Below are 15,273 nucleotides of genomic sequence, written 5' to 3' on the forward strand. Positions count from 1 at the left end.
AAGAAATGACTCGTATACATGATGTCCCCATGTGGTTAACTGAATCCGGTGTTTGGCGTGATGGGCTATCATCTTAACCAACAACTTCACCAACCGAACAGGCAAAGAGAAATGTCCAATTTCATGATTAAGGAACTGCCTGGAAATAAAATTCTCAAGCACTGGATGTTGTTTGTATGAGCTGTCATGCATGTGTAGCCGTGTTTATGCAGTTCGGCTCTGGGCTGCTGCTCAAGACGACACAAGGCAATGGTGATGAAATGAATTTTATTATGTGAAGAATGAAGCTGTTGCTGAGGTCAAACCTGAGAAGGGAAAGAATGTTTCCAGCTCAGCAACAGCAAGTGGAGTGAGGTGGAAAACAGGTGGCCAAAGGATGTAAGGTCAGAGGACACAATAGCCAATTAGAAAGTAGGTAGCACATCAAAGGAAGTCTTTGATGTGACCTATTAATAGAAAAGGGAAAATCCCAAATAATGGGTTACCTGGCTAAGAATAGAGAAGAAGTGAAGGGAAATCCTTGTTGACAAGGGTACATGAAACAGAAGGAAAAGGTGAAGATGTACAGAGGCTGCATTCAACGGCAAGACTTCGGACAACATGGAACAAATGAACATTTAACATTTGATGATATTTATGAAACATGATGAAATGAATTGTGATGTGATTCAGCACTAAAATAAAAAGCACTGCTACATTCACCCCCTTTGGGAAATGGTATGTCCTCGCCATGAACTAATCAGTCTGATCAGTATGGCTAAAGGTGAATACAGCAGAAAACACGAACCAGAAGAACTGGTAATCAGAAGACTGGTAATCAGTACAAATGGTAATCAGACCCAGACAACATTCTGCTTGACCTCCCACTGACCGTCCTTCATCCACTTTGGTTTGGAGCAGCGCGCTGTGGCGGCGCGCATCAAAGAGAGGCCAGATCCAGGTTTGGTCAAGTCAGAAGGCGCTGATGTTGGTGGTGTCAGATTCAAAGTCTGATTGGGCTGAACCTGAAGCAACAGGGATGTGTCTGGCTGCTGAGTTGCTGAAGTGTCAGCCTCTGAAGTGTTGCAAACTTCAGCATCCTGTTCGGATGAAGATAACTCCAGAGGGGACTGAGACAACTCAACCGAAGTGTCAGACACATTTAGCCGTGACGTAGGACTGCGTGGCTTGGGAATTGGCCTTCCGTCTGTACCAATCGGGAGAAGCATGTTGCGGTGGAGAACACGACATTCAGCAGTCCCTTCCCACGGACTTTAAAACTGGAATGCCTACATTCGGTTGTGCCTCCACGACATAGAAATCTTCTTCCCACCGATTGGCAAGCTTCTGTTTACCTCGAATGCCAACATTGCTAACCAACACCACATCACCAACCTTGACTGTTGCACCACGAGCTTTCAGATTATAAGCTTTCTGCTGCTTGGCTCGGCCTTTTCAAGGTTTGATGATGCCAACTCGTCACGCAGAATTCAATTTGCGCTTCAAATCAGCAGCAAACTGCGTATAAGTGGATGGAGGTGTGGTAGCTAAAGATAAGCCAAACATAGCGTCGACAGGTAGTCTGGGATTTCTACCAAACATGAGGTAAAAAGGAGAAACCCGGTTGACTCATGAACTGTGCTGTTGTAGGCGTGGACCAGATGAGATAAGTGATCTTTCCACCTTGCCTTTTCATGGTCATGCAAAGTACCAAGCATTCCTAGAAGCGTACGGTTAAACCGTTCAACCAAGCCGTTCCCCATTGGGTGGTAAGGGGGTGAACGAGACTTCTTAATGCCCATAATGCCGCAGAGAGCTGCTTGATCACATCGCTCTCAAATTACGCCTCTGATCGAATGCAACCTGCCTGGTGCACCATAATGAACAATAAAGTTCTCGAACAGTGCCTTTGCAGTTGTCCTTGCTGTCTGATTCGAGTAGGTATGGCAGCGGCATATTTCGTGAAATGATCCGAAATCACGAGGACATTTTCCTAACCACCGTAGATGGTTCGAGTGAAAGAAAGTCCATACAGACCAGTTCCATTGGTTGGGCGGCGACTGAACATTCACAAGAGGTGCTCTTTCTGTCGGATTGGGAGCTTTCCTGAGAATGCAGCTGACAACTATGGATATGGTCCCTCCACATCACCCATCATTCCAGGCCAATAGAACCTGGTAACGGAGAAGTGCTACAGTCCCGATCCCTACCAAGATGTCCCATTCCATCATGAAGATGTGTGATGATGGTCTCACGCTGAGATTTGGGAACAATCGTCTGGAAGTAGGGTGTAAGCCACTGTTACCCTGCTGTCTCACCAGAAGGTTGTTTGTCAGGCGCGCAGTGAATCCCACTGGACGTAAAATGTTGGCTGTCTCACGGTCAAGCGATTTAATTGTTCCCTTGGAAGGACGATCACCACTGCGAAGAAGTCCAACAATGGTGCAGATTGAAGGTCCGCCTGCTGAAACGCCAGCATTTTGTGATTCGCCCAACATCGGAAGAATTGGAATCGCCAACGGAGGTCATATGGCACAACACGCCATGGGTCACTGACAAAGTCTCTATAAATGGTGTGGTCTGTAAATTGTAGATAGCAGAAACCGACTTTATGTCTATTATTACCTCACGCGGTAACCTGGACAGCGCATCAGCATCCTTATTCCTCGGGCCTGGAATATACTCAATGGAAAAGTCATAGGTACCGAGGGCAGCGAAGCCAGCGATGGCCACAGGCATCCAACTTTGCAGAGGTCAGGACATAAGTCAGGGGTTGTTATCTGTCCAAACAGTGAAATGGTTACCGTTACAAATAGTTGTGAAACTTTTTGTTACGGCCCATTTTAGAGCAAGAAACTCTAACTTGTGAGCTGGGTAATTACGCCCGACCGAGATAGTCCCTCGGCTAGCATAGGCTATCACCGCTTCTTACCCTTCTTGCGCCTGATATAAAATCGCGACCGAAGGCCTTCACCACTAGCATCAATATGCAGTTCAAAGGACGAAAGTGAAGTCTGCGTAAGCCAAAACAGAAGCGCTGCTGAGCTTGCTCACAAGTTCACTGAAGGCAGTCTGTTGTTGTATACCCCAATTCCACTCATTATCTGTCTTGGTCTTGCTGGATTTCTTGCCACAGTGTCCAACTAACATATTTGTGAGAGGTTTGGCAATTTTGGCATAATCGGGAACAAAAGCGCCGATAGTACCCTGAGAAGCCCAAGAAACGACTTAACATCGTCCACATTCTGTGGAACTGGCCAGGTCTGAAGGGCTGCAATTTTCTCAGGATCGGGTGGTGATGCCGTCCTCAGAGATTACGTGACCCAGATATTTCACAGAGGTTTGCAAGAATTGGCACTTAGAGGGTTTCAACTTGAGGTTATTCTCACGCAATCGCTGAAGGATTGTTTCAGAATCTATCTAGATGCTCGAATCAAAGGTCTTAGAAAACACAATGACGTCATCCAGATAAATGAGGCACTGCAAAAGATGCATATCACCCATACAATCGTTCCATGAGACGCTGGAAAGTTGCAGGAGCATTCGTCAGACCAAAGGCATCGAATTGCACTCGTAAAATCTAATGGACCAACTGAAAGCTGTGCACGAGGCTTGTGCTCTTCTGCGACTTCTACCTGCCAGTAGCCGGACTTTAAATCAAGACATGAAAAGAACCGAGCCATGAAGTGCATCAAGGGTCTCTTCTATCCTGGGCAGAGCGCCGCATCAATCGCTTTAATCGTGTGTTTGTTCAACTCTCTGTAGTCTATACAAAAAGCTTAAGAGAGGAATCTTTCTTTGCGCGTCACGAAAGTACCACAGGGGAAGCATAGGGACTAGTTGAAGGGCTTATGACCTTAGCATCCAACATTTGTCTAAGATGATCCCTTACCTCTTGATACATAGAAGGCGGAATGCGGCGATGTCTTTCCCTGAATGGCTGTTCGTCGATGAGCTCAATCCTATGAGTTACTGAGTCTGTGTGCCCCATATCCAAGTCAGACTTACTAAAGACATCATCAAACTCAGATAGGAGAGACTTCAATTGGGAGATCTGCTCTGGGGTATGTGACTAAGAAAGAGAGGACAGATTGAACAATGTAAGTGGTTAGGAGATCCAGGAATAGCTCGGCCTTCGTCTTCAGAAGGAAGACCTTTAAGCAAATCAACTTGCTCTAAGCAGCAAAGAACTGTCTTAGATGGAATGGTGATTGATTTAGAAGAGGGATTCGACTTCAACCTTAACCCTAGTTGTCGACTGACCTGACTTAAAGTTCACAATGCCATTAACAAGGTTAAGGGAACCAGGAAGTGTGGGAGAAGAAGAGGCAAAAGTGTTTCCCTTTTGTGGTGGCTTACCTCGGCAAATACCAGTAACAATCTGATTGCAGAATGCAGGGACAGTAATCGACCTTGTTGTCCCGCGACACTTTCCGCACGATCGAGATCAACCCGAGAATTAACAAGCCACTGACACTCGCAGTCCACACTGGAGAAGATGAACCTGAGATAGGTGAACCCAGTAGACAGCAAGCATAATCCATGGCATTGGTACCAAGAACCAAGGGCACTTTATGGTGATATTGAGTTGTTGGTACTATGAGAATAGGAGAAAGTACCTGCACAGCTTCACCAAGAAAGTCACTGGGAATATCAATAACTGCATTAACATACCCAAGATAAGGTAGCTTACAATCCCCAGCTTTTAAATCTAAAAGTGACCCAAGGTCTAGAAGAGGGAGATGTTTGAGGTTCTGTTGGTGGAAGGCCTCTGACATGCTCGAGATCTGTGAGCCTGTGTCAAGGAGAACACTACAGGAGATACCTTCAACCTCAACAGTAGCTACATTAGATGGTCCCACAAGATTTGACGGGATCCAATTGGAGCTATTTTCAGAGTCCAATACTGGCTCCATAGTTTGGACTCTTAGGAGTTTAAAGGACGACAACCATAATGCCCCCTTTAACCCCAGGAGCCCCACAATCAAAGCAATATACTTGATTGGAAGTTGGTTGTGGGTAGCTAAAGAACCAGAATAACCAGAAGAGGAACCAGTAACGGGACCAGAGGAACCAGTAGAGGAACTAGAAGAGGAAATCGAGAGGGTTTGGCCTTATTTATGTAACTGTTGGGTTTTGAAGATGTTTTGTGCTGGGTATTGCATTGGGTGTGGTTCTCCAATGTTTTTACCCTTTCCCCTAGGACTCTAAGATTCTTACTCAGTTCCTTTAGGTAGAAATCACATCATCCATCTGTTGGCTGGTTGGTTGAGATGAAGATGACTGCATTAGATGTGCTTTCTCGAGGGATGCCAACTCTTCTTCAACTCGGCGGACAGCAAGCAAAAGCTTGTTAAATTCCAGTCCCCGAATCAAAGTGGTGACGAAGTTGCCTGCTTCAGGTCATCCCGAGAGAGACCCATCAAAAACGGCTTGAAGCAAACCAGTAGCTGCAGTAGGAGGGAGTGTGCCAGATGTCTCAATCTTTGAGATTAACTCGCATAGAGAGCATTAACTCCACTCAGCCACTGACTCGCGTTCCTAGCTTGGCGAAAGCAGTATAAAACTTCTCCATCAGAGTCTCGCCAGGCATTACATTCCCAAATACCACATCCAACTGCTCAAGGGCGTGTCCAGGGAAGCAGATTCTGATAGCCCACAAAGCAAATCAGCAGCTGAACCCTTAGCAGATCTCCTCATAGCATTGAGAATCATGTGTCAGAATAGGAATTCTCACGGCGACAACCAACAATCTCTAGGCGCCATTGTGAATACCTAACCTCGCCCTTAGCCCCATTTCCCGAAAAGGAAGAGAGTTTGGGACTGGGTGAATTTAGGATGGGCATATATGTTGTTTGGCTAGGTTGTAGAGGAGGATGGACACTCTGGTGATGAGAGCCTATGTGAAATGGTGTCGGAGTTGGCGCAGAAAGCTGAGGCCAGCCCTCCGTATGTGAAGTAGTAGGGTATGGTGTCATTGTACCATGACCGTATGATGTTAATATACCCTGAGGGTATGGTGTCGATGTGCCCTGAGGGTATGGTGTCAATGTACCCTGAGGGTATGGTGTCGATGTACCCTGAGGCTGAACAAGGCGAGGAATAGGAAGTGACCCCTGCTGCCTGGGTAATGACGCAGGTAACTTAAGCAAGGGACTATCCTCCAACTGCATAAGTGGAGAGGCTCTACCAGAACTCTGAGGAACGGTAGAGAACTGGGGGGACTGACGAGGCAGAGGTGTGTTCCTGTAAGCTGGAGGTGGCGGTGGTATGGAATGAGTAACATTCATTGGATGCCCACCTTCAGCCCCTATACAGTAAGTATTCTGCAATTGGTTTGATATGTCATCTGCCAATCGATCCAGAACCCCAGAGCGGAGGGACAGAGGAAGATGTTGCAGACATTCCATAGCCTCAACAACATCTGGGTCCACACGCTCCAAATTATACTCAGCCATAGTGGAAAAAAGTGAACAAGTAAGTGTAATAATGTACAAGGCTAGTGCCTAAAGTGTAATGGAGTAATGTCAAAGTGTCAAAAGTAACTGATGACAAATGAGTATATGCAAATGTACCTAACTAAAGGCAAAAAGAATCTCACAAGTTAAGATTCAACAACTTACAACACTACTATCTAAGTCTAAGAATAGCAAATGTTGTGGGGAAGATGAAAAAATTAACTCCTCCAAAAAGGATACAAAATGGGATGCATGGTACTGGAAGGTGTAATTGTGACTAAGTTTGAATGTAAAGGTTTAATCAAAGTGATTCAAGATAATACAACTAAGTGAAGTGCACTATGTTGTGTGACTCAAGTGACTTAAGTTATGTCAGATATATAATCTGAAGCGGAGTTAAAATGTTGTGTTTCTGAAACAGGTATGTTCTCAAAGGCAAGAGTGTATTGCTACAGATGTATGAATGTCCAGGGACAATAGCAAAGTGTAGCAGCAAAGTGTAACAGCCAATAAATGTAAACACCCAGATGTAAACAGGAAGTATGAAGATACAACTAGAATGTCAGCACCGAGATGTCAACAATATGAGCAGGGGAACTGTAGGACAAATCAACCTGAGCAACTCGTAAGCCAAGAGTAAACTGACAAGATATTGATAAAGTAAGCCACAAAGCTTACCAACAATGACAACTGTTATGCTGCGACAGTATGAATAATGCAACAATGAATATCAATGATGAAGGAACAAGACAACACAAGACGAGACACGATGTTAAAGACTCGCGAAAAAGCAGGGAATGAAGAATATCTCCACAGCGGTAGAGATAACGCGAAAGAAAAATACCGGGAACGCCGATAGCAAGTGTGGACGGAAGAGAAAGAGAAAGAATAAGGTGCAATAAATTTATCCTATCCTATTACATTAATATTTAACTACTATAATAGGTAATTGTATGCTGAAAGTATTATTTACTGAAACTGTGATATTAAATTGTTAACTTTGTCAATACAGATTATTTACTTGATTAGAATAAAATTCAATGATAATCAATGAAAATTACAATTGCCCAATTAAATTTATAAAAATATGAATATATATATATAGGCAATGTAGAAATAGAAATCTGTGCAAAGTTGTAGAAATAGAAATCTATTCAAAGTTGTAGAAATAGAAATCTATTCAAAGTTGTAGAAATAGAAATATAATGAAAATAGTATCTGGTGTATATACAATTGTAAAATGCTTAATGAATTTTTTCTTCTTTTTTTTTCAGGATGACTTCAAACACATGATCATGGCATCAATTCAATCGACTCAACAGTTCATTATGTACAATCAAAGTTCATGGGGCACATATATCAAGGATGTGGTTGAAAACACAGTTCTCCATGGATGAGATCAGTCTGTAAGCAAAATGTTCAGCTTGCTGCTGAGCGGCAGTCATAAGGCTCTCAGAGTCCCTGTGCAACAGTACTTACAGCTTATGAAGAATCCTCAGTCCATGAAATCATATTAAACACATCCAAGAATAATCCTCACAAAAAGGAGTCAATTGGTGCCACCAAAGAATATTCACATCATGGTCTCCCAACAGAGTTCATCCATATAGGCTGTTCACTCCAGATGAAGATGAGAATGGAGGTGAATGATGTCTGTCTTGAGACAAGCAGCCCCACGTTGGGTGCCAAATTTTAGCCGTGTTTATGCAGTTCGGCTCTGGGCTGCTGCTCAAGACGACACAAGGCAATGGTGATGAAATGAATTTTATTATGTGAAGAATGAAGCTGTTGCTGAGGTCAAACCTGAGAAGGGAAAGAATGTTTCCAGCTCAGCAACAGCAAGTGGAGTGAGGTGGAAAACAGGTGGCCAAAGGATGTAAGGTCAGAGGACACAATAGCCAATTAGAAAGTAGGTAGCACATCAAAGGAAGTCTTTGATGTGACCTATTAATAGAAAAGGGAAAATCCCAAATAATGGGTTACCTGGCTAAGAATAGAGAAGAAGTGAAGGGAAATCCTTGTTGACAAGGGTACATGAAACAGAAGGAAAAGGTGAAGATGTACAGAGGCGGCATTCAACGGCAAGACTCGGACAACATGGAACAAATGAACATTTAACATTTGATGATATTTATGAAACATGATGAAATGAATTGTGATGTGATTCAGCACTAAAATAAAAGCACTGCTACACATGCGTATTGGGTGGTTAAAGTGTATGGTCCTGCTGATCATTTGGAGTCTTAAATATTTTGCTCATGAATCTCTGATTTATCTGGTGACAAGATACCTTGAGGTAACAGTGATGTATATAGGACGAAGGCCACACCCCAGTCTGCCTACCTTGAGGTAACAGTGATGTATACAGGATGGAGGCCACATCCCAGTCTGCTTACCTTGAGCTAACAGTGATGTATACAGGATGGAGGCCACATCCCAGTCTGCTTACCTTGAGATAACAGTGATGTATATAGGACAAAGGCCATGCCCCAGTGTGTAAAAAAGATTTGGTTCCCCCATAGTAAAAGTTCCGTTGGAACTTTTCATTCCAATATTTGTTCTTGTAATAGTGCATGCGGAACAATTATTTCGTTCCGCATACACAGAATTTATTCCGGGTAAATAGGAACTTTCACACACATCCTAAAGTGTCTAAAAGAGGGTATTGTTTGTTGGGGTGGTCTTAAAAATTGCGGCGTGTTTTTTGGGGGGGAACGAAAGGAAGAAAGGATTTTTCCTATGGTATTTGTTCGATATGGAACAAATACTGTGGCTATCAAGAAGCAATTATCATGTGTGAAATTTCCTTAAAAGAGGACTCAATACAGTATTGTCGTCAGTGGCATCAATTGTCTTTATTGTGGGCATTGGTTTCATCTTTTGTTATGGCTATACAAAATAGCACTAAATAATGTCTATTGTAAAAAATCCAAATAAACACCATCACAATATTTCATAATATGTATTCACTTAGTGGCATATAGGCCCAACCTAATCACAAGCTAAGCCTTAAATTTGTTTAACATCATATAAATCGGTGGTTGTGTTATAGGGCAACCTAAACTGGCATTAGATATGGTTCACCTTTCTTTAAAAATCTGTGTATCTATTTCAAATTATTATTTCAATGATGTATGTATAATATCTACATGTCTGGTGATAGGGTCCTGTTCGAAATCCGGACAATACTGAAGAATTGTTCAAATATCGTTGTATTTTAATTTGATCTACAGTTTTGCTAAACCTACAGTGATCAATATGGCACATTCCGATGGTTGCTAATTTCTGGTTACTATTTATCACAAGCTTCCCTTTTTTTTGTTTTCTGTGGCATTTTCCTTGCATTTGTTTTCACAAATATACTCTACTGGAGCAGTGTATTCCTCTGCCTCCATAATCGGTCTGTTGCACCTTCCTGCAGTGTGTAGCAAATGGCCACTTGTTAATTTGATTTTCACCTAGATCTAACATGATTCACGTGTATTTCTGGCTACAGGAATCACAGATGTTGACAAGTTGGACGAGTCCATTTTCCATTCAATAATGACTGGAATAGGTTAGGCCTACGGTATTTGTTCCTGTTTAATGGAATATTTGCCGTATGTGCGGAATTTTTATTAGTGTCATCCATTCTTGATTTCATGGCATTTATTCCGAACCGGAACATTTACTACTCGGAACTAAATCATGTTTACAAGTGTGCCTACCTTGAGATAACAGTGATGTATACAGGACAGAGGCCACGCCCCAGTCTGCCTACCTTGAGATAACAGTGATGTATATAGGACGAAGGCCACGCCCCAGTCTGCCTACCTTGAGGTAACAGTGATGTATACAGGACGAAGGCCACGCCCAAGTCTGCCTACCTTGAGATAACAGTGATGTATATAGGACAAAGGCCACGCCCCAGTCTGCCTACCTTGAGATAACAGTGATGTATAAAGGACGAAGGCCACGCCCCAGTCTGCCTACCTTGAGGTAACAGTGATGTATATAGGACGAAGGCCACGCCCCAGTCTGCCTACCTTGAGGTAACAGTGATGTATATAGGACAGAAGCCACGCCCCAGTCTGCCTACCTTGAGGTAACAGTGATGTATAAAGGACGAAGGCCACGCCCAAGTCTGCCTACCTTGAGGTAACAGTGATGTATATAGGACGAAGGCCACGCCCCAGTCTGCCTACCTTGAGGTAACAGTGATGTATACAGGACGGAGGCCACACCCCAGTCTGCCTACCTTGAGGTAACAGTGATGTATACAGGACAGAGGCCACACCCCAGTCTGCCTACCTTGAGGTAACAGTGATGTATACAGGACGGAGGCCACACCCCAGTCTGCCTACCTTGAAGTAACAGTGATGTTTACAGGACAGAGGCCACACCCCTGGCTGCCTACCTTGAGATAACAGTGATGTATACAGGATGAAGGCCACACCCCAGTCTGCCTACCGTTTAGATAACAGTGATGTATACAGGACGGAGGCCACACCCCAGTCTGCCTACCTTGAGATAACAGTGATGTATACAGGACAGAGGCCACACCCCAGTCTGCCTACCTTGAGGTAACAGTGATGTATACAGGATGGAGGCCACACCCCAGCAGCGGGGTCAGTCAGGGGTTCATAGGGCAGATCACGGTCTTCCTTAACGTCTGTGAAACAACCAATCGCTACCCCAGACATCGGACCTGGAACCAAGGAATACAACACTCGAGACTTGCACTGTCAAACTCAAGGAAACATATATGTTAGCATGGACCTTTCATTTAAAATAGAATATTTTGAAAGATCTTGCAATAGAACCAGATCTGATTTGTTTGATGGGTTGCATGTAAAATAACATATCAAACATCCTATGAAGTTATTCTAGCATCCTCTCTTCAGGTATTCTCGGCATTTTATAAATGAGTGAGTGAGTGAGTTCAGTTTTACACTGCTTTTAGCAATATTCCATCAATATCACAGTGGAGGACGCCAAAAATGGGCTTCACACATTGTACCCATATGGAGAATCAAACTTGGGTCTTCAGTGTGACAAGCGAACGCTTTAACCACTTGGCTACCCTACAGCCCTATTTTATACATGATCACACACCCCACATCCGACACATACTATTGATTTTATAACTGCAGCTGTGTGGGTGACCCACTGATCAAACACAGTGGTTTTTGTTATATTGTTTTCAAGAATTGATGACTTTGACTTTTTTCTTATTATTTAAACTTTCATGTTAAAGATATTTTACATCTGTCTTGTAAGGTTCTCGACACAGACACGTTAATTACGTTTATCATACAAATATACCACTGTACATATCTTACTGGCTTTTCGTCACATGGGATACACAATCATCAGCAGTTTAAGTGGATACTAACTACATTCTGATGAAAATGTACAGTTCACTGTTAAGGAAAACAGAACAGTTTGATGTGAACTATGAACTGTGACGAGTCAGCATACCCCAGGGCTATTAAGGAAAACAGAACAGTTTAATGTGAACTATGAACTGTTACGAGTCAGCGTACCTGGGCTATTGAGGAAAACAGAACAGTTTAATGTGAACTATGAACTGTGACGAGTCAGCGTACCTGGGCTATTAAGGAAAACAGAACAGTTTAATGTGAACTATGAACTGTGACGAGTCAGCGTACCTGGGCTATTAAGGAAAACAGAACAGTTTAATGTGAACTATGAACTGTGACAAGTCAGCGTACCTGGGCTATTAAGGAAAACAGAACAGTTTAATGTGAACTATGAACTGGAATGAGTTAGCGTACCTGGGCAACCATACACCTCCCATCTGAGAGAAATCCTGTCCTGGTAGTCTGTGGGCCACAGCCTCAGGAAGCGGACATTGATGGGGATCATCAGGTAGTACTTCCTCACCGTCTTAGAGTCCCAGTTCCCATCAAATTGCTAATTATACAAAACAACAACAAATATATCTGTATGTAGTATGAAAAATGTAACAAACTATTTGGTCCCCGAGATGGGGGTAATTCAACATTTTCTTTGTTTTTAGTTAGCCAGGTCTGTGCTTCATTCCATGCAGAGTGAAAACATGTATTAACCGTTCTATCGGGATGCTTTTCATATGTCAGTGACTGTGTCACAGTATACAACAGCTACTCCCACTTTGGTCTACAGTCTGTTTGTACATCAGTCTGATCAGCTGATTCCACACTTCGGAACTTAAATTGATCATTTTGATCACAACAAGTACTAAGTTCAGTTTCTATACTTGTAAAACCTTCTATTATGTCTCTATTTATGATGAAAACTGTCAAGAAGACCTCATCACTAAGACATGTCATTACATGCAGACCACCATTTTGTTCCAGAGGCCTTGGCAGCGCCCTACTTCCATCTTCCTGGGGAGGGTACTTGAGAGTAAAGCAAATTATATGATTGGTCAGTTTTTTCTGTTTTCCTTTGAAATGAATATGTATGGAAATTAAAGACAAAGAGGTATATGATTGGCTGAAGTGTGTACAGACAAGCTTGCAATCTGTGCTACATAAACAGGGTGTTAAGATGAACAATTATTCAAAATGAAAGTACATTATTTTTAATTTAGATCTTGTATACCAGGTATTAATCTGAACTAGTTAAGACCGCTAAAAAGAAACTAAACCCTGTCTTTTTAATATTTTACTGACTGCACTGCTAATAAACGTTCAAGCAGCACCAATGTAGTCCTGTGAAAGTGCACCTTGGTACAGATTTTGAGATTCAGTTTTAGTTCTGGTTACCGTATATTACGGTAGATAAGCTGATCTCATAGATAAGCTGACCCTTAAAATCAGTATCAAAATGGTATGTTTCGTACTTAAGCTGACCCCCCGCAATGGAGTCCTAATCGCAGTCAACTCAGACCACAAGACAACTGGTACTTACTGATAACTCATTATTCGTAGCATCACAATCAAACTGAGTCTACTCACGCCTCAAAATGAAGTGTAGTTGACAGAAAATGGATACGTACATTTATATTTTGTTTCGCTAAATGTCATATTTATTGTAGCAGGACGAGCACAATTGTCAACAAACTGGCATGCTTATTTCACCTCATTCCAAGCACGTACAACTTCCTCTTACCTGATGTTCGTGAGGCTACACTTTTCGCTCCAACTGCGATAGCACCAATTTCACATTATTCTCAACAATCACAAACTGATTACCGCCTCATCATCCATAGACCGCTAGTTTACAATAACATCGTTGAAAACGTGTATGAAATGAAAAGGCATGCTTATTTCACCTCATTCCATGCGCGTACAACTTCCGCTTAGGATGTTCTTGAGGGCCCGTATAATGTTAGTGTTAATTACACATATTTTACATTTACAGAGCAAAACCTGTAATTAAAATTACAAAATGCTGAGATATATTTCTCTTGGTAAAATAACAGTTTTAGATATTATATTTTACCGATCACTGCGTCAGAATGTTTTAACTAGATCACCGGGAAACGTGTGCACAGCTGATTGCTATTTCCGGCTCTATATACGAGACAAATACACACAGTAATCTTAATCCTTGCATATAATATTAAAGCAATTAGAGCTGAAAATAATGTAAATAATCTTGTCTAGTGACATCTTCACTGACAAAGTCGTTTTCTCTTGTTCGTTCACACAAAACGATACGATACGATGTCATTTTCCTACTGGTCACCAGAAAAAAAGTTTGATGAAAGTGTTACCTGTAGATAAGCCGACCCCCTTCTACAGGCTGCTTTTATTTAGGTCTACAAAATTCAGCTTATCTACGGTAATATACGGTAAGATAAATCCCTTGTTCCACTGTACCTTCACAGTTGTTCCCTCGTAGTAAGGGAACCAGGTTTTGCCATCAGTAGATGAAGATAAGGTGTACTCTCTCACAAACTGGTTTTGGTCATCTCGGCCCTGAGTTGCTACTGCCGTCACCTCCACTACACGACCCAGGTCGACCTGGCAAGCATCAAACAGCAGGGCATCACAGTTAAATGCAACTCATGTTTCCTCCCAATGTACCAGTGAATCATACTTAATAAAATTACTCTGAACTATTTGATGGAATAATTGGAAGAATTATATATGAGACTATTTTATTCAGAAATAATATATTCCAATGTTGCACTGTTTTTGTCGTAATTTTTAATGAATATATTTTTCATAAGATTATGCATAGCACATTGGTCAATCTAACAGCTATGACTGGAAATAATTTTGAACTATTTGACAAATCACCATTGAAATGATTGCAAAAACATTATATTGATGTGTTATTGTCAAACTGCAACAAATATGACTTTTCATGAGTGAAAGTATGTACACTCATGTGCCATAATAAAGTTCACAAAATGCCCGCCATGTAATTTTCGCTAACTGTGATGGGATGTAAATAAAGTTTGATTTCAAAATAATGCCTGATGCCACTTACCTGATATTTTCAGTATTTAGTAATATAGCCATTTACTGCAAGTACAGCCCTCAATCGCTTAGGTAGAGTAGAATACAGTGATTTTATGTACTCTGGAGTAAGTGATGTCCAGATACCTTGAACCACAGGCCCTCATGTCTGCGTGAGGATTAAAGACGTTAAAAAAGCATAAAACATTTGAGATGACCCCCGACACGAAATGCTTCACAGTTCAATACATTATGACAAGGCCGGACACTTCGGTGTACCTACCCGCCTGCTTTACCGATTGCTAGGCTACCATCGCATGCAATCAATTAAAACTTAATGTAAACATAATCATGGATGATGGCCTATCGAGCACCACTATGACACCTACCACTTCTTTATTGTTATTTATGCAAGTCGACTGAAACCCGATTTTGACCCC

General features: G+C 42.1%; 1 protein-coding gene and 1 long non-coding RNA gene across 2 annotated transcripts in view; both read right to left on the reverse strand.

Annotated features, from left to right (window-relative positions):
- The window catches only part of LOC124253889, a 104,255-nt gene that overhangs the window by 53,287 nt on the left and 35,695 nt on the right, over window positions 1-15,273 (reverse strand). Inside the window, exons 27-29 of the mRNA XM_046687743.1 lie at window positions 14,249-14,392; window positions 12,215-12,353; window positions 10,994-11,124 (exon numbers count right to left, since the gene is read on the reverse strand). Of these exons, the coding sequence (XP_046543699.1) occupies window positions 10,994-11,124; window positions 12,215-12,353; window positions 14,249-14,392 (414 nt within the window). The remainder of the gene's footprint in view (window positions 1-10,993; window positions 11,125-12,214; window positions 12,354-14,248; window positions 14,393-15,273) is intronic.
- LOC124253901 lies at window positions 254-8,633 on the reverse strand. Its single transcript, XR_006892327.1, has 3 exons — window positions 7,753-8,633; window positions 3,569-3,571; window positions 254-305 (listed from the first exon to the last, which is right to left on the reverse strand). It is a non-coding gene; the product is annotated as an uncharacterized LOC124253901 (long non-coding RNA).

Source organism: Haliotis rubra, unplaced genomic scaffold, assembly GCF_003918875.1.
Source record: "Haliotis rubra isolate DU_JTF1 unplaced genomic scaffold, ASM391887v1 Scf558, whole genome shotgun sequence".
Taxonomy (NCBI): Eukaryota; Metazoa; Mollusca; class Gastropoda; order Lepetellida; family Haliotidae; genus Haliotis; species Haliotis rubra.